We start from the raw sequence: 20047 nt of genomic DNA, 5'->3' as shown, positions 1-20047 counted from the left end.
AGGTATTTATTAATTGGCGCCCCGTTTAAACAATTTTACTATTGTTGCGAAGTGAGTTACAATAAGGAAATCGGAGTTGATTTTATTAAAATTATTTTATACTTACCTTTCATATTTATTTACGTACAGGGTGTCCCAATTTATAACCCATAATAACATGTAACGAAGCTTATCCCACTTCTGATATTTTCAAGTATAAATTTCTCAAAATTGCAAATTATAAAATTTTTTTGTAATCTATTAACATGTTATTCTCATCCCCTCCCTTCACCCTTCAAAATGCTCCTTTACTAATTTCTATAAGTATCTACAAATTTTTTAAATATAAATACTAGGGTGGCCCAAAACATAAACGAATATTTTTTTTCGTTGTTTTAAGAGCCCCCTCAAAAAATCGGCCCAAAAAATTTTTTTTTTATTTTTTTTCTCGTTATATCATTTTCTAGGTTGAAAAAAATCTCGATTCTGAAAATTTCAAATCGATATTTTAATTTCTAAAGGTCACTCATAATTATTTTAACTTTAAAAGTAGTGCACCTAAAATGTTTTCAAGCGACCTCTAAAAATAAATATCAATGAAATTTAAAATTTTTTTTATTGAATTTGATGCAACAAAAGTATAGAAAGAAATCACGAGACACTTAAAAATTTTTCGAGACAAAATTTACCACCGCACTGCGAGTATCAAATATTTATAACTTTTAAAATTTTTTAAATTTACGTGTCTCGTGATTTATTTCTATTCTTTTATTCATCAAATAAAATTAAAAAAATGTATTAGTTCCTTGATATTTATTTTTAGAGGTCGCTCGAAAACATAGGAACACTACTTGAAAGTTAAAATAATTATGAGTGACCTTTAGAAATCAAAATATCGATTTGAAATTTTCAGAATTGCGATTTTTTTAACCTAGAAAATGATAAAATAACGAGAAAAAAAATTTTAAAAAATCAATTTTGGACAATAATCTGAACAAAAAATTGCGAGATTTTGACACAACACCTTGACAGTTCAGTAAAAACTGATCAACTAATAAATTAGTTTTATTAAATGAGAAAATCACTTTTAAATATCTGTACGTTGATACTGTTAACGAAAATTTAACTGCTGTCAAAAATTCGTTGAAACAATTGGATCGTTTTGTTTTCAAAGCACTCTTTGTAAGAATTTATAATTTGGCATTGTGACAGAAACAAAAAGTAAACCATGTACGACACATTATTGTGATAAGAAAAATAACCTGAACATAAAATTGTGAGATTTTAGTCTGAAACTCGTAAGAAAAATAAGAACTGCACCATCCTGGTCGGAATCTGAGCTAATATAAATACGTATTTACAAAAAACAGAAGTGTCCCAGAAATCTCTGAAATAGGCAACCAGCAATACATTTTTATAGATTTTATTACACAGTTTGTGTAAATATGAATTAATGCACAAATAACGGACTTTCCCCCATTTTATCGCAGATTTTCTATAAAATAAAGTTAGTTTGAAACTCATATTACTTTTTGTTGTAAAGAAATTTGCAATTTGAATCGGAAATTATAAATTCCTTGACACCAAAAAGTAATATGAGTTTCAAACTAACTTTATTTTATAGAAAATCTACGATAAAATGGGGGAAAGTCCGTTATTTGTGCATTAATTCATATTTAGACAAACTGTGTAATAAAATCTATGAAAATGTATTACTGGTCGTCTATTCGCTATACAGCCCTCTTAAACGAATAAAAAACAGAATTTTTGGTTTTTTTTTCCTTCAGCAAGTTTCTCGTCATCAAATATGCGCCAATTTAACCAACCCTGTATCTCTTAAAATAACCGAGATACCGGCGGTGCGACATGAAAAATCCCCGCACACGGAACAAAAAAGCATCTTTACGGTACTTTTTTGGGAAAATTTCAAGTGTACGTGCACTTACCTTTCGTAGCGAGCCACGGCCTTCTTATTTTCGTACCACACTGCAAAAACTTTATTTCCGCCAATCTTTTTCACTTCCAAAACCGATACAATGCAGGAAAAGCGCAAAAAAATTTAACCTTTCATTAATTTAGGGAGGCGGGTTCGGTAAACGCAAAAATTTTGAGGAAATAAACATCCACGGTTTATTTGTAACTCTTGGAAATATAATTTCATAAATAAAGAATATATGGGGCCGCGAGTGGCGGCCGCGTACCGTAACTTTGCACATTTACATACCTTAAGCTAAAAAAATATACACAAGTCATATATCGCGTAACTAACAGAGCTCGATCCGAGCCCAGTCCAATGTCACTAGTAACAAAAAAAAAAATAAAAGAAAGAAAAGAAATCATCACTAGTCCTACGTTAAATAAATGTGATAAAAATATCTGGTATTAAATATTAAATACTGTCAATCGTACAAAATAAATTCATATTGAGTAAGAGAATGACGGATTATTTCTTAGCGGTCGTGTCGGTGATGTGGTCGGGTTTCAGGCCGGCGGCGCACCGCTCCCACATTTTGAAGTACAGCAGCTCCAGTCCCTGGGCGTACTGCTTGCAGTCGAATAGGGGACACGTCGAACGCGCCGTCCACACCTTGTTCCTCATCGCCTTCAAGCTGCAAGAAAAGATTACGATTTCGTTACTCGCTACAAAAATAGACCGTTTAAAGTGCAATTTTATAAACAAACACAACTGCCTTCGAATATAAATAGTATCGGCGAGTAATAATAATCATATACACAATTTTCCTAAAACGTCTCCAATATAACGAAATTAAGCATTAATACGTTCTTTCGTTCTGTTAAAGTTCTACTTTTAGGGGGCCTCCTCTTATTTCCCAAAAAGATAAAAAAAAAAATAGATATCATGTGACCAGAAACAATTGAATGGCGGTAGTAGCATCTCGATATCTTCATTTGTTTTGACAGTTTTTATGAAGAACTTTTTTGTTGCCATTTTAATTATTACGTTCAAAAATTTCCCAGTTGTATTTTTTTTAATTTATAAATTTATCCACACGGGTATGCTTATTCTATGTTATTTCCAAAGACGGCTAAATCAGGTATAGTTGTTACGACATCAACTGGAAAATGTGAATCTTAAAGCACAGGACCGTCCGCATTTCTCTTCGAATTTCTTCCTATGGTAGGAATTGGGTGGTTTGGGTCATCAACTTTAATTTTAATTTAATTAAAAGTTGATGAACAGAAACATAGGATGGAAAAGTCGAATCGTGCTGGAAACAATTGGATTTTGTTTTCTTCAATGTCCAGGTTTTCAAAAAAAGCAAAAAAAAAATTAGAATTTTTTTTTTCATCAATTTAAATGTTTGGAAACAATTGGATTTTGTTTTCTTCAATGTCTGGAAGGTTTTTCAAACAAGCAAAAAAATTCGAAAATTTCAAAAAATTTTTAGAAAATTTTTCCAATTTTTGTTTTAATTTTTCGATTTTTTTTGTTCATCAATTTAAATGTTTGGAAACAATTGGAATTTGTCTTCTTCAATGTCCGGAAGGTTTTCCAAATATGCAAAAAAAATTCAAAAATTTCGAAAATTTTTCCATTTTTTTTAATTTTTCAAATTTTTTTTTTCCATCAATTTAAATGTTTGGAAACAATTGGATTTTGTTTTCTACAATGTCCAGAAGGTTTCCCAAAAAAGCAAAAATTCTAAAAATTCAAGAATTTTTCCAATTTTTTTTTATTTTTCGATTTTTGTATTCATAAATTTAAATGTTTGGAAACAATTGGATTTTGTTTTCTTCAATGTCCGGATGATTTTCCAAATAAGCAAAAAAAAATCGAAAATTTCGAAAAATTTTCTAATTTTTTTTTCATTTTTCGAAAAAAAATTTTCATCAATTTGAATGTCTGGAAACAATTGGACTTTGTTTTCTTCAATGTCCGGAAGGTTTTCCAAATAAGAAAAAAAAATAAAAAAACCGAAAATTTTTCCATTTTTTAAATTTTTCGAATTTTTTTTTTCATCAATATAAATGTTTGGAAACAATTGGATTTTGTTTTCTTCAATGTCCGGAAGGTTTTCCAAAAAAGCAAAAATAATTCAAAAACAAACATTTTTCCTTTTCATTTTTCGATTTTCTTTTTTTCATAAATTTAAATGTGGAAACAATTGGATTTTGTTTTCTTCAATGTCCGGAAGGTTTTCCAAAAAAGCAAAAATAAACAAAAATTTCAAACATTTTTCGAAATTTTTTTTTTCAATTTAAATGTTTGGAAACAATTAGATTTTGTTTTCTTCAATGTCCGGAAGGGTTTTCAAACGAGCAAAAAAAATTCGAGAATTTCAAAATTGTAGTAAATTTTTCCAATTTTTTTTTTTGATTTTTTTTGTTCAATTTAAATGTTTGGAAACAATTGGATTTTGTTTTCTTCAATGTCCGGAAGGTTTTTCAAATAAGCAAAAAAAATTCTAAAATTTCGAAAATTTTTTTCATTTTTCGAAAAAAAAATTTCATCAATTTAAATGTTTCAAAACAATTGGATTTTGATTTCTTCAATGTCCAGAAGGTTTTCCAAATAAGCAAAAAAAATTCAAATATTTTGAAAATGTTTCAATTTTTTTTTCATTTTTCGAAAAAAAAATTTTTCATCAATTTAAATGTTTCGAAACAATTGGATTTTGTTTTCATCAATGTCTGGAAGGTTTTCCAAAAAAGCAAAAAAAAATCAAAAATTTCGAACATTTTTTAGAAAAGTTTTTGAATTTTTTTTTTCTCAATAATTTAAACGTTATTTGCGGTTTCTTTTTTGCTATATCTACCCGAGCTAATATAAACACGTATTTACAAAAAACAAAAGAGCGTCTTGGAAATCTCTAAGTTTTAAGAGGCAACCAGCAATACATTTTTATAGATTTTATTACACAGTTTGTCTAAATATGAATTAATGCACAAACAACAGACTTTCCTCCATTCTAACGCCGATTTTCTATAAAATGGACTTAGTTTGAAACTCAAATTTTTTGTTGTAAAGAAATTTGTAATTTGCCGCGTAAATTACAAATTACTTTACACCAAAAAGTTATTTGAGTTTCAAATTAACTCCATTTTATAGAAGATCTGCATTGGAACGGGGGAAAGTCTGTTATTTGTGCATTAATTCATATTTAGACAAACTGTGTAATAAAACCTATCTATCTGGTGGGCTATTTGCTATCGAGCCCTCTTAGCGTTACCCAATCGAACATCCATCAAAAAAAATTTAATACTTCAAACAAATTACTTACTATTCCTTGTCCGTGCCCAACTTAATGGCGATGTCCTGATACTCCTGTCTGGACCTCGCGATCAATTCCGGACATCCCAAAGTATTCAACTGGCTGGCGGCCACCCTCGAAGCCAACGTCTCTCCTGGCAGGGTCACCACCGGCGTGCCAGTCCACAACACGTCCATGCTGGTGGTGTGCCCGTTACACAGCGGCGTATCCAGGCACACGTCGGCCAGCTGCCCCCTCCTGACGTGCTCCTCCTTGGCGGCCACGTTACTGAAGATGATCTTGCCGGGCGGCAAGCCCTGCTGCTGGGCGGCGTTCAACAAGTTCGGCTCTCCTACCGCGGGGAACCTCAACAGCCACAGAACGGCATTGGGTACCGCCTTCAGGATGTTCACCCACATGTGCAGGGTCACGGGGTCGATCTTGTACAGCTGGTTGAAGTTGCAGTAGACGACGGCGTCGTCCGGCAATCCGTACTGCTGCCTCGTCGTTATGACGATGTTCTGGGGGACCTCCTCGCCGGTAGCCGCCTTGTTGTTGGTCTGGGTGGTGGCCAGGCCGTTCTGGACCAGGACGCCGTTCAGGGAGGTCTGGACCTGGCCGGAAGCTATCATGTTCTCGATGGGCGTGGTCGTGGGTAGTTCCGCCACCTTAAGGCTGATCTCCACGGGTTTAGCTGCCTTTACCACTTCTTTGATTTCCTTAACGTCGGTGTTCTCGACCAGCGGCGAGAGATCGGTTGCGTTGATTATCGCCACGTTATCCGCCAAGTTCTGTCCGTTTCTGTCGCTCACGATGAGCCTCTCCTTCAGGTGGGGGAACATCTGCTTGTGATCGCCCACGAAGTACGTGTAGGGCATGTAAGCCAGCTTCTCGCTGTACTGGCTCGCCAGTTCGATGGGGGAAGTGACCGCGTCCGTGATCAGGTAATCCATGAAGCTGGCGCCGCTCGTGCCGGGATATCCCAGCCACATCACCTGGACGGCGGCAGGCCTCAAGGCGAAGATCTCGTTCCTGGCCCCCTTCGTGTAACCGTTCATGTTAACCAAAATGTGAATGTTATCGGAATATATCCTGTCGGCCGCCTTGCCGTTGCACGGCACGCTTGACAGGTCGATGAAGTGCTCGGCCTCCCTCGAGATTTTGCTGCGGAAAGTCGTGCCGTCGTCCTGACTCAGAGCGTAACAGAAAACCTCCACCTTAGTCCTGTCGTGGAGTCCCGGCACCGACTGCATCAAATGGGAAGTCGGGTGGTTCCCGAAATCGCTACTGACGTACCCGATCCTCAACCTGCCCTTCAGTTCCGTCGAGAACTTGTAAGGAAACTTGTGCAACACGTTTATCTTCTCCAGACACAAGTTGGCGTGACGAGCGGCGATGGCCTTGCGGAAATCGTGCGACAACGGGTACAACATGGAATGATGCGGATGGACCGAAGGCAGGCGGTTCTTATCCAGCTGATCGGCCACGATGTTCACCAGCTTCTTCATCCTGGCGTCGTAGTCCGTCCAATCGCACACGATCTGCAAGCAGTGGGCCAGGTTGCAGTAGGCGTCCGGAAAGTCCGGTTTCAGCTTCAGAGCAGTCCTGTACGACTGGATGGCCTCTGGAATGTTGCCGGAATCCTTGTGGATGCTCGCCAGGTTGCTGTGGGCGTCGGCGAACGCCGGGTTGATCTGTATGGCACGGGTGTAGCACTGGAGGGCCCCCGACACATCCTGCATCTCCTTCAGGGTGTTACCTGAGAAAAAAAATTGTCGTTTAGACAAATAGTGCCAGATGGTCCATCATAAATAAGAGTAGCATTTTACTCCCCCTCGCCCCTTATTTTTCAAGATTTAAAATATAAACAATAAAGGATGAATTAAGTGGTTTAAATTTTTTTTATGCATACATTGTAAAACCAATTGAACATCGGGTTACAAAGATACAGGCTTTTGACGTTTTTTTTTTATTTAACACCCTGTAAATTTCATATATTTTAATATGACGTCAACCCACGCTATGGGGGCTTTTACAAAATCACCACTGACGATGCCAACAGTGAAGAATGGTGAAACATGTGGAAGTATTGGACGGGACAGAGGTCTTTATAAAAAATTTCAAAGGCTCACCATTGTAGAAGGAGCGGTTCCATCTTTAGTGACTTTAGAACTAACAACAAGAGCCGAAATCAATACCAGGACAGGGTTAGAAGTTCTGTTATTTCTTTCTTATTAATAAAGGTTAACTTCAAGACGTCTTTTATCACATGACTGCGAATAAACTTGTTAAAAAAAAAAAATTGGAAAGGTAAATTTCCATTTTCAACGCTCTGAAGGATAAACAACTCAATCATAATTAGCTGCAGTGTTAATTTTTCCTTAATAAAGTGACAAATTTATTACAATGCCAAATATTTCCACAGTTACAGCATTGATCATCAATCCAGAATATGTGCGATAAGGTAATTAATATATGATAGCTACGACAGACGTTGTGCAACTGTGGCCATTAAAAATATGGTAAAACTGAGCAAGTACCATAACAAAATTTTAAGACGCTGGTCAAAATTATATAAATAGTATCATTGAATAAATCAAATAACTAAAAAATTCTCTTAATTGTATCCTTTGCAGTACATTTTACGCAAAGATCAAGCTATCACATATTGCATTGTGATAATAAAAAAATCAGATTAAAGCGAAAAAAAAAACATATATTTTGTTAAAAAAAATGACAATTGCTTTAAATATGTTTAAAAAATATACGATGTATAATCTTTCCGGTCTCAATTGAAGACCAAAGAGCTAGGCCAGGTTCGGTCGTTACGCAACAACTCAGCATTGAAATATTTGAAAAACTTATTACCATATTTATTTAGCCATACCCTTATACATGTCTGGTGGAGGTGGTAGAAATATATACGGCCAGTTGAAGAACGCGCGCGCGGGCAAACGGCGCACAAACACAGCCGCACTGGGCGACCGGCCATAAATTTCAGTTATTGACAAATGAATTGCCTAGCAGTGCAGTGCAGTAATATATTTTAATGAAAATGTAAATGTTTTTTAATATGTTATAACTAAAATTTCCCATCAATATAATAAAATTGTTTGAGGGCATTAATTAAAATATGCTGTAGGCCAAATGAACATATAATAGAAATTTTCTACATATTATATACAAATTATTACTACTTTTTACTTTTAACAGAAAATTTTTTTAAGGATGCCTATGAAACTTTAAATTTTATTGCTAGGCGTTTTTATACTCATGTTCAACTGACTTCGGAAGGACTATACCAATTTGTCGTACTTTTAGAGCCAGTAATTCAAATTTATTTCTTTGTTCGCTGAATTTTTTAAGACACAACATACGTACTATTGTGACCAATTTTGAAGAAAATTAGTTCATTGGTTTCAGTGTTACCAACATATTTTCATTAACGTTGACTTAATCACCCCGAACCTCACAAATAAAACAACAGTGAACTGGACTGTCGTATATTTGGCCCAATTCTCAAATTTTGGCCTCAAAATCGTTAGCATTTGGGCTCCTTCATTCAAATACACCCTGTACATTAATTTGCAATTTTCTCATGCACTCCTTTACGTCAATAAACACGAGACACCGATGTCGAATGTAGTAGAACAGAAACAACATAATTCATCCTACTCACCCATATTCGAGTAGGCATCGGCGAAAGTAGGCTGAATCCTGATGGCCTCCTTGTAATGCATAAGCGCCTCGTTCAATTTCCCCTGCTGCTGGAGCACCGAAGCCAGATTACTGTGAGCCGCCGCGAACTCTGGGAACACCTCCAGGGCCTTGAGGTACAACCTGGTGGCCTCCTCGATGTAGCCCTGCTCCCTCTTGATGTTGGCCAAGTTGTTGAGCGAGTCGGCATGCGAGGGACAAAGACGTAGGGCAGTGTTGTAGCACTCCTCCGCCTCGGACACCTGGCCCTTCTCCTTGAGGGCATTGGCAAGGTTGCAGTAGGCGTCGGGGAAGTTGGGCTGCAACTCGATGGCCCTCCTGTAGGTGTCGATGGCCAGATCGATGAGCCCCTGCTCGTAGTACACGCAGGCCAGGTTGCCGTGTACGACCGCATTGTTGGGGGAGAGGTTCAGAGCACGTAGGTATGCCGCTACCGCTCTGAGGGAACAGAAATTAAATCGTTATGATATCAAGAGACAGTGCTAAAAGGAAACGATGAATTAAACAAAGCGATTTGTGAAAACTGAAATATACATATTCGTGAAAATAATGACGACTACAATATAAAAAAATTTGTGTGGGCATCATTGGCAACGATTATACTGAACATTGCTTAGAAGAGCACTGTCTATTACATAGTTTCTGTAAATTTGAATATGTTGTTTTGTTTCTGTTGTCAAATGAATTATTTCTAAAATGACGTAATTATTTCAAGTTTAAATCGAAAATGCATTAGTAATGATCTAATAAAAAAAATTAATTAACTCAAAAGTAATACAAATACAAAAATTTTACAAGAGGAAAAATGTTTAACAAACAAGACCTTCTGACAAAATTATGAGCAGACTAATTCAAGGGAGAGGGTATTTTTTCAGTTCTATTAATACAATTACTTAGTTTTCTATGTCATAGAGTGACATCTATTTTTAAGTATTAGTACACCAAATTTCAATAAAACCTTATGAGGCGTTTCAACGTTAAAAAAAAATATTTCTATTTTGTCAACTTTGAGGCAAAACGAAGCGAAAATAGCTTAAGTTTGTGATATACTTCTTTAACAGGAAAATATTTTTGCAGGTATTTCTGTAAAAACAGTAATTATTAATTACTAGGTTCAAAAACTGATATAATAGACCCGCCTTAAATTTAAAAAAAAAATTTTTTATATAAAAAAATCCAAAAACTATTATTATTAAACTTTGTGATTGTTAACACTATAAGTTTTTCAGAACTGTAAGAAAATGATAAAATAGCAGCATGAATTAGATAAACACTTATACCGACTTATTATTATTTTCAACCAATAACTCTTGAAAATAAATTTACTAACAGCTTTCTTATTAGCATAGCACTTTGCTTAGATAGGCAAAATAAAATTATTAATTATTATTAGCACATTCCATCAAATTTAGTTAATTGAGAGAACATTTAGATAGCAAATAAAATTAAGTATACTCGTAGGTATAGTTTTTTTTATAGCACAGCAATTTGAAATCTAGGGGTAAAAGAACATGGCGTATCTGATAAAAGTAATTGCATTGCTGCCACACACCTATTTTTTTCAAATGAAACCGCATATTTTTAACTATTTTCTACAATTACTGTGATATATAAGATTTCATATCTCTAATAGTAAGGGAGATGTACCCAAAATAGGGTGCCAAGACGCATGCAATAAATTATACAAATATAAGGGTTTATTAAAAAAAAATAGAAGGTCGATCTTGTCCTGTTATCCCTGAATGAACTTATGAAACGAACGATTAGACCATAAAAATAAAATTTGTCACTAAAATCCGGGTCTGATGTGTCCAATAGTTAATTAACAATTAACATTATATATAAAAAAGTTATCTTGGAAACAACGAGGTGTTGGTGACTTCTTTTTTTTTTATTGCCGTAAAAATAAGCTCTATTTAATGCAAAAAGAGCGAATTCCCGAGCGGTTTTTGCCCGATCCTGAGGCAATTTGTTTATAAAGCTGTTTTACACGTTAGGGCAACTTAATTTCAACTTTTTTAAATTTTTCTTTTTCGATACGTTTCTTTGGATCAATTAGAACCTATATCTACGACATTAACTTCTAAAATTAACGTTCAGTAATTAAAACAATTAGTTTCAAAAAAACAAACGAAATTAATTAACAAACAGCTAGACCAACAAAACCTAAGTCGGTTTTATTGAAAGACACCAAAACTTTTTTCAATTAGCATATTTTAAACTAATACCAAAAATAAATTTATTACCCTGATACATTAGTATCTTCAACATACAATATTATATTGTAACCAAACATTATAACTAGTACAATATAAACAAAGTCAGTTTTTATTACAGACATAAAATATAAACTCCACAAATTAGTTTATCTCCAATTTTTAACATCTATAAAGACTACGAGCTTTAATGTTATACAGTACAGAAAAATTATGTAAATCTTTCGTATATGATATATTTTGTATCAGTTGATATTCCTTTAGAAATTGGCATGCGAAACCGCAATGAACCATTTGGAGGGAAACCAAAAGTTATTAAAACTTATGATTTGTTATTTCTGGCCTCTGCTCAAAGGCATATTTTTTATATCTACTCGTATAAAATAGAACCCGCTACATTACACTTTATAACCTTAATAAAAAAAAAATCGTTCATTTGATTCATCTATTAATCATTTGGTGATGCTCCCAATCCTTTTTCAGTTTGTCTAACAATTTTTCAAAAAACTGCAAGTATTCCAAAATAAAGTAGTGATTTTACACAATATTTTCTTCCATGCGATCAATATTGACTCAAACATCCATTCATGCGTGTCGCAATCTCTCTTAGAACAAGAATAACTGCAATTATCCCAATTGCGTCAAAAGATTCCTACATTAACGAGAAAAATGCGAAAGTCGTGCCAAGGAGCAACAGGTTACCACAGCATAGCAAAAATCTCCACCCGAGAATTGAGCGGGAGCCAAAAAACCATCCTTGAAGCAAACTCCGTCGACGCGGTTTGTAAGAAATGGAAATACATCATTCATTCAAGCCGAAAGCTGTACACAAAGAAAAAAACATGATCGTGCGATGAGAAGCAGCTTTTAACGAGAAACCAGGTTTCTTTGCTGTTGCCTTTGAATTTTATACACAACGACAAGGTTCGGCGGTTACACTAATGGGACGTCTGCAGCTTTCGTGCCGCTTCCCGTTCATTTGACATATTTGATAAAGTATTATTACACATCTAGGTCTTTAACAATAAGAACTGTTTGCTCACATCGGAAATTTCCCACTAAGCGTTAATTAGATCTAAAAATACGAATTGTCACTCAAAGTGTGTGTTGTGAAACCCGCATCTTGCTGGGTATTTACGCTTTCAGCAAAAGTGACTTGTAATTTCACAATTAATTATGAACGAAATTACCCCAAAATACGATGCGTCACTGTACCGTTTACAACATTTTGGAGAGTTTTAAATATTTCAAAGAAAACTTTATAAACAAACGACAAAAATGATGTATATCGTGTAATAAGTTTCCTGCAATAAACTAACAATTATGACTAAGGGACGATTGATATAAATCATAATAAATTGGATAAAAAACAGATATAAAACGAAAATATGACTAATAGCTCCTCTACAGTAATTACTGCCAAGCCAAGCATTACTTGATGTTAATGGCAGTGTGCAGTGGTTCTCCATCTTTTATTGCGTATCGCTCGATTTTATTGCCCTTTATACCCCACGCTCAGATGCTCAAATTTATTTCCCCCAACAACGAATTAAGCTATCTTAATTTACTTTGATGTCAAAAAACGTAAAAACAGATGAACAATTTTTTAAAATCTGAACGCTACTTCGACTGCTCAAAATTGATGAAAACCTTAATAATTTTACAAATTGCAGTAAAGAAAACACAAAAATATGCGAGTCCACTCGAAACAGAAAATCCCCAAGTATTAAAACAATCTCACTCTCACTAAATCCAAGCAGCCCATGAAATAGTTTGAGAACCACTGAACTATAGTTTAATCTTCAATTGTTTACACTGTAGATTTAAACAGATAAATCATTAAATAAATTTTTTACAGAAATAATAAAATTTAGTAGTCGATTTTTGTACTTTTTGTTACTGAAAAACACTAAATTTAATGACTATTTCACAAATTCGTGCTTCTTAGGTAGGTATTTCAATTCCTGATATTTGTGATGTTCATAAATATTTTCGACTAAATAAATAGTAAAAAAACTGTTTAATAATCAGGATGTGTTAAACTAAAGTTTATGTATCGATAAATTAAATCAAAACCCAGAACAACAAATACTTTTAATTTTGGAACAAGTTTGTGAAAGTAACAATGGCACAATTTTGACAATTTCTAACATTTTGCTTTAAAAAACGTAAAAAGAAACAAACGTTTCAAATTATAGCCGAAATATTTGGAGTATCTTTGACAAAGTAGGGCGTTTAGATAAAAAAGTTACCTAATTTCAGAACCAAAATATAAAAACAGTAAATGCAAATTTGAGTTTAGTTTATTGCATAACATTAAAAATATCAAAATAAAGAAAAATCTACCAAGAATAACGTTTTTTTAAATTCCAATCAATTCCAAAAACGTTCTCATCAAATAAAGTCCACTTTTATTTAAGATAATTCATCGTTTGTCTATGAAGATGGTTTTTAGCATTTTTTAAGAAAAATGTTGAACTTTATTGGAATTAATAGAAAAGTAATAACGATTTCCAATATTTCGCTTTCAACAAAAAATATGTAACTCTGCTCTAAAAAAGAAACTCTAAACTCAAATGATTTCACAAACCTTTCAAGTATGATAAATGGTTCTTTTAGGTTAAATATCTGAATTTAAAGTATTCTTCATTTTAATAAATAATTCAAATACAGAAACGATGAGAAACTTTTCAATAACTTGAATATATTCGAATCCGCAATACTTTTGTTGACAAACAGAATCACGCTAGAGAAGAATTTAAACTTCGATGACTCCAAAAAATATAACAAAATTATCACAGATGTATTACATTTCGACTAAGCAAATTAAAAATGTATACGAATTTATTTTACTATTATCACAATAACTCTATCTAGGCCGCTTTATCCAGATTATTCTGCTTGAATTCAGAAAACTTATTTATTACATTTATAGAGATTAGACAGGATAAAAACAGCTAAAAAAATATAAGCAAAACAATCTTTTTGACGTTGATGCTTCGAAAAAAATATTTTGTTATTAAATTGCTTTTACTTTAAACTATTTCAGCTCTAAATAATTTTCATACAAAATTGTGTTCGTGTGTAACGCTGAAGACAATAATAAAATTATTAAATTTAAGGACACAGGAACGTAAGAGATTTTTAAATTAAATATTAGACAGGTCCCACTCATGTGAATATAATGACATTAATTTGTGTTAACATTTAAGTTTGTATTTCACAATCTATTATTTTGAAAAAAAAGCTTTCAGGTCCCACCAAAGGGACTATTTTTCAAAATAAAGAAGCGTGAGATAGATTTTTAAGTCTAAAAAATGAATGTAATTAAATTATGAAGTTTTGTCCACGTCATTCACCCCATCAAAACAAGTCGTTAGGAAATACCAATAATGAGAAACATTAAAAGTGTTACTTCCAGTGAAAAAATTGACTCTTTCAACATCAACTTTTGAAAAAAAATAACCAAGTGAAAAAAATAATAAGTATTTCGAAAATTTCCAAAATAATCAAGTGAAAATCTACACCTCTAGACATAAACCGAGTCCCTTCGCACCTTTTGATCTGCCCCTTGATCCAGCCGAGGCAGCCGTCCTCCTGGTCTCCGCCGCGGGCGCCCGGCGGAGGCTTCGGCTCCGGTATGTCGATGACTGTGTACACGACCACGCACTGAAGCTCCATGGCGATGAGAGTGGCACGTAATCCTCGTCGGCGGCGACGGCGGCGGGCATCCACATCGCGACGGAAACACGCAAACTAAACAAATCCCATGCGCTTCTCGGCGGACACGGACGTCGGCAACGTCGTGGTGGTCGTCGCCGTCGACGACGCCACGCTGCTACGGTCGGCTCGGGCGGTCCGTCGCTCACACACGCAAGCACGCACCAGCTGTATTTAGTTTGAGAGGACGGGACTTTTGACTCCGAGAGTTTTCGGATGAGATCTCTGGGAAATTTATTGGCAGACGTGGGGTACGTGGACGGCAGTCAAGAGTTCGAAGGCGGTGGGTATGATCTACGGCGGTGCGGTCACGGCATGCGGCGACAGGCCAACTGCTCAAGGGGGACGATTGATTGATTATTATTGGAATGGGATATCTGGAGGAAGTCCCTGTTTCGAAATGTACCCAAATTACGATTCAGAAAAGTGTTGTTAGTCCAGTCACAGAAGCTTTTGGCTACCAATTTTTTCGGATGGAATGGACTGACGTGAAATTTGAACTGTAGCTGGGGAATAGCCCAAGAAACAAAAGTTATATAGTGCCGATGTGTGCTTTTACCCTAGGGGCGGATGCCACCCCTTCTGGAGGTTTTTTTTATTAAAAATAACCTCACGATTCGATAGAGAGATGAATTCTAAGCAAAAAAAAATGTTCTATAAGAATATTTTGTACAGTCAATACTTTTTGAGTTATTTGCGACTAAACATGTTCGTTTTTAGCTCAAAAATGCATGTTTTTTTTGCCATTTTTCGTAAATATCTCGAAAACTACAAGTTTTATCAAAAAAAATGATCATATGCAAAAATTAAGGTAATTAAATAGCAAAGAGATTGTTCTTTTATTTTTGTAGATGGTATAGAACCCGAGTTATGACTCCCAGAAGTTGAAGTCAACTGGGAATTTGAAAGACTTTAGAAGCCCAAATTTTAAAAAAAAATCATTTCCTTTTGAATAAAATTTTTCAATTTTTTAAAGAATCGCATTTTTTTCAAAATATTTCAAAAACTAACAAAGTTATAAAAAAAATGACAAAATAAGAAATTGTAGGTTAGAAACTCGAAACTAAGCTCCAAGACTGCCTTTCCTGAGCCCTTTTAGCTTACAAAAAAGTAATCTAAAAAACGAAGGGCTCAAAGAAACTGCAAATCACAGAACTTAAAGTGCTTTAAATTCCCTACAAAATGTTTTTTTGAGTAAATTTATAACTTTAAAATTACAAAAGTTATGGTAAAAAAGTCAATTGCATTGTTTTGGTAAAATTTTCGGTGCGAGTAAATTACCATGATCTTTGTGTATTTTGGAGCACTTAACTGATTTGAATAAGTATTTTAATAATATGCATATACACACGTATCCATTTATAATGTATACAAAATTTTTTTTATTTGATATAAATTTAATAAAAAAATATTAAGAATTCAATAAAATTAAAAAAAAATTAATTATATCATCATACTCGCATATAATTTTTAGGAAATTTTTCTATAAGGGGTAGGGTTTTTTATGAGGGGTAGTTCTTCCATAAGGATTTTTTGGGTGGCTGAAAAGTTGCAATATATCATAGATCATTTGAAAACCAATAAAAAGTTTATAATTCAACATATGCATACCATTAAAACATCTCATGCTTTCAATAATATTTTATTTCATTATAAAGGATGGTTTTTAAGGATTGCAACTTAAGCTTAAGCGTAAGCTTTCTAATGAATAACAAAAGAAATGCAATAGATTGTGAATGCACCAAAAGAATATTTTGTTTTGTTAAAAACTTTTTTTCTATTTTTTTGGCCATGGAAGGTTAGTTTTTAAGGATTTTTAAGAGTTGAAGAGTAATTAAATTCCATAAATTATATTAAAAAACATGAAAGGAAATTTATCCAACATATATGAACATGAATTGAATCTTTAAAAGACGTAAATCTGCGATTTTCGCATTTTTTTTCGTACAGAGGTAGTTTTCACCCCCAAATAGAATAAAGCACACATCTAGACAATATAACTTTTGAAGTGGGGGGTCAGATGAGCTTGTATGCAAATTTTCAGGAAAATCCACACTATCCGAAAAAATTGGGAGCTTTTACTTTATTTTTGCCTTCAGTGACTGGACTAAGTGGTCATTTCGATTTAAATATCTTTTCATACCAAGATTTCTGATATAGAAGAACAGCTAATAGTAAAATGTTTTTAATAGGATTTCTCTATTATTGGCATTATTACCAGAGTTATGGAAGGATTTCTCTTAAATAGGACCCGACAAAGAGATTAAATATCCAATTAAAGGCTAAAAAGCTAATTTTCATCTTACTCTTACAACTAAGAATTTCTCCGAAGTTTTTGCTGAATTCGTCTCCCAAGACGTTGAAAGAAAGTTTTAAATTAGGATTTTCATTTGGCGAAATGAATTATTTATTACGAAAAAGAAATTAACGAATGTCTGGAAGAAAAATTGAAACGAAAAGTGTAATATCTCACATTCACGCAGTTACAATTCTAGGCGAACACTATTAATAGTCGCGGATTAATCAGCAACTGTAATCGATCTATGAAAACAAAGGGAACCGCTTTAATTGTTCAAGTCACGAGAAAATGATATTAAATGCCATTTAATCAAGCTTTCATAACGTTATCGAGGCGCGAGGAATTCCAAAAATGTCCAGTCTCTAACAGTCGTACACTTCAGAAATAAAAATATACGGATTCTAAATTAAATAAATATTACCGAGCGATAGGCAGATCTAATTTTAACACAAATCGGATTTTTCTGAATATATAGAATTACGTTGACATCGCGCCAAACAATCTTTAGGAAATGATCCTAACTACATCACGAAAAGCACGTCAACACGTTCCTAGAACGCTCTGATTTAACGCCACTTGTGTTTATACTTTGAATGAGATCACTTTAGCGGACATCGAAAGCAAATAAAACATTATTTATGTGGCGGAATGACGAGGCCATGCCGAGCCGAATAAACGAAGATAATATCTTGAATATACTCGTATAATATATAAACATTGACAATTTAGAATAATACTCTTATCCGTTTTATAAAGGCATGTCTAAAAGAACACAAGTCTGTTAAAAGCATGTCATCACCCATTTGTCGTACGAATTTAATTTATTTATAAATGTAATAGACGACTATTACAGAAGCATTAGTTATGAGCGTAATAACAGGCTATTACAGTGAAGGTGAGCTTGATGGTTGCTAGGGAGAAATTACAAACAAACGATTCTTTTGTAAAAAATACCTAGCCCAACATTAAAATTCAATTCTGGCAATTTTCTTTAAATATTCGTGTTTACGAATATTTGTTCATGTTCCTTATCGCACAAGGCTATAAATAGTCAAAAACGGACCTGTATAATGGGCGCAAAAAAATGTATCCACCCTAAAAATGTGTTGATAAAACATTTCGTGTGCGTAACTGATTTTATTATTCAAATTCACAAATTCCCAAAATATTCACTTTGCTCTCTAGAACAGAATTAGTTCTTATTTATTTGGTCACTAAAATTGAAGAAGCTTTGTATATAACTGCGAGATTAATTAGTGTATATAAACTAATGGAACACAACATCCGTAACTTAATTAACGGCAATTTACTGGTAGGTATGCCTTAAACATAATTAAATTAGAAGTTGGACCCCGGAGCTTTACCTTTATTTCGAGGAAAGATTTACAAACGCGAAGTTAAGATATGTGAGGCAGGACCAAGCGAGATTTTTGTTTTAAAATCGCTATTTTCGTCGTAATAGTAAAAATTGAGAGGGAAACAGTGCTATGTCGCATCCTCAAAGAATTTAATCGCTTAACACCGTTATAGCAGGAGAAATATTTAGTGAAATTACATGAACATTTTTGTCAGTGTAACAAAATTATTTTAAAAGGCCATACAAAGCTAACGTCTATTCCCATACAATATAATAGAACAATGAAAAATTCCTCAAAACGTGTAACGAAAAAAACCAAAAGCTAAAAAATAATTACGTAATTACTCTTCATTTTTCATCGTTTTTGACTGCAAAAATTCAATATCCTCCCCATTTGGCACGACCAGAGGTGCTAGAATATTAATGAGCCCGCATATCCGTCCATTAATTTCTTTAAAATTAATTTTATCCCGCCGAGAGCCTGTAGGCTGTAGGTGTAGACACAAATTCTCTACACGTGTTCCGACGTAAAACGCATGCCACAAAAATTCTTTCCCAAACGTTTTACGGTCCATCTGAACCGCATATATCTTTTCTTCAGCAATTAGAACATTATTTATTCTGGTATACTGGCATTTAACTAACTTAAGTAGGTTATAAATGAAAATATTTATTTGTATTGCGTAAATAAATGATATGTTTACTCGCTACACTTAACGAACTCCCGCTCTTATGTGTTAAATAATAAACTTTGTTAACGTGAATGTCTACTTAAAACTTCTGTTGATAGGTCTACAAAAACATGTGTAATCGATTTCAGGAAAAACAAAAAACGCTTCTGTTGTTATAACTTTTTTTCAAATTATATTAATTATTATCAAGACATCGAGCTGTGAGTTTTTTCAGTATAAATTTGATTTTTATTCGACAAAACCATAGCATTACGGATATTACCACCTACGGGACAGGCAATTCCAAAACTAATTTTGAGGGATAGAGAAGCATTAAGTTGGACACACTACAACTAGAAGAGACATTTCACCAGCATCTGCCCAAGGGATTATGGGAAACAATGTGGGCTTTACTCAGCCCACCTAAACGACAGATATTAGAGCAAGGGAATTTCCTGTTTCTTTGCCATCCCCTAGAGAAGGTTTGGCATTTTTTTATACAGATTTACGAATACAGAAATTATAGGAAAGCTTCATATATCGAAACACTGAGCAGATAAACTCTAAAATTGATTTATTTAAAAAATAATGTCCTTAATTTAGCTTAAAAACATAAATACTGCAGAATAAAATTGTAATCAAAATATAAAAACGAGATTCAGAAAATAGTTGCAGTAAATAACATCGATTTTACAAATAAAACCTAATTTTTTGCCGAGCGACTTGATTATAAAACGAATATGTTCATCTCACGATAATTTAACATCAAATGTCAGACCAAATATCAGTAAATTGGATTAATTGTATTCAACAGGATAATCAGTATAAAGTTAAACTTAACCAAAAACAATTAGGGTCATCCGCATAGCGAAGTA

At 33.8% G+C, this 20047-nt stretch overlaps 1 protein-coding gene across 5 annotated transcripts in view; it reads right to left on the bottom strand.

The window, feature by feature from the left end:
• Positions 1-2095: 2095 nt before the first annotated feature.
• The window catches only part of LOC108910130 (UDP-N-acetylglucosamine--peptide N-acetylglucosaminyltransferase 110 kDa subunit), a 42043-nt gene continuing 24091 nt past the window's right edge, over positions 2096-20047 (bottom strand). For 4 of the 5 annotated variants that reach the window (XM_018714646.2, XM_018714645.2, XM_018714647.2 and 1 more), the window contains 3 exons: positions 8872-9347; positions 5223-6951; positions 2096-2588 (listed from right to left, as the gene is read on the bottom strand). In XM_018714646.2, the coding sequence (XP_018570162.1) occupies positions 2423-2588; positions 5223-6951; positions 8872-9347 (2371 nt within the window). In that variant the 3' untranslated portion in view covers positions 2096-2422. Of the gene's footprint in view, positions 2589-5222; positions 6952-8871; positions 9348-14681; positions 14976-20047 lie in introns of those variants that run through there. The other variant, XM_018714648.2, reaches the window with a different exon arrangement.

This window comes from Anoplophora glabripennis, unplaced genomic scaffold (genome assembly GCF_000390285.2).
Source record: "Anoplophora glabripennis isolate ALB-LARVAE unplaced genomic scaffold, Agla_2.0 scaffold184, whole genome shotgun sequence".
NCBI classification, from domain to species: domain Eukaryota; kingdom Metazoa; phylum Arthropoda; class Insecta; order Coleoptera; family Cerambycidae; genus Anoplophora; species Anoplophora glabripennis.
Note: the sequence above shows the minus strand (reverse complement) of the source record. Positions and strands in the feature narration are given on the sequence as shown.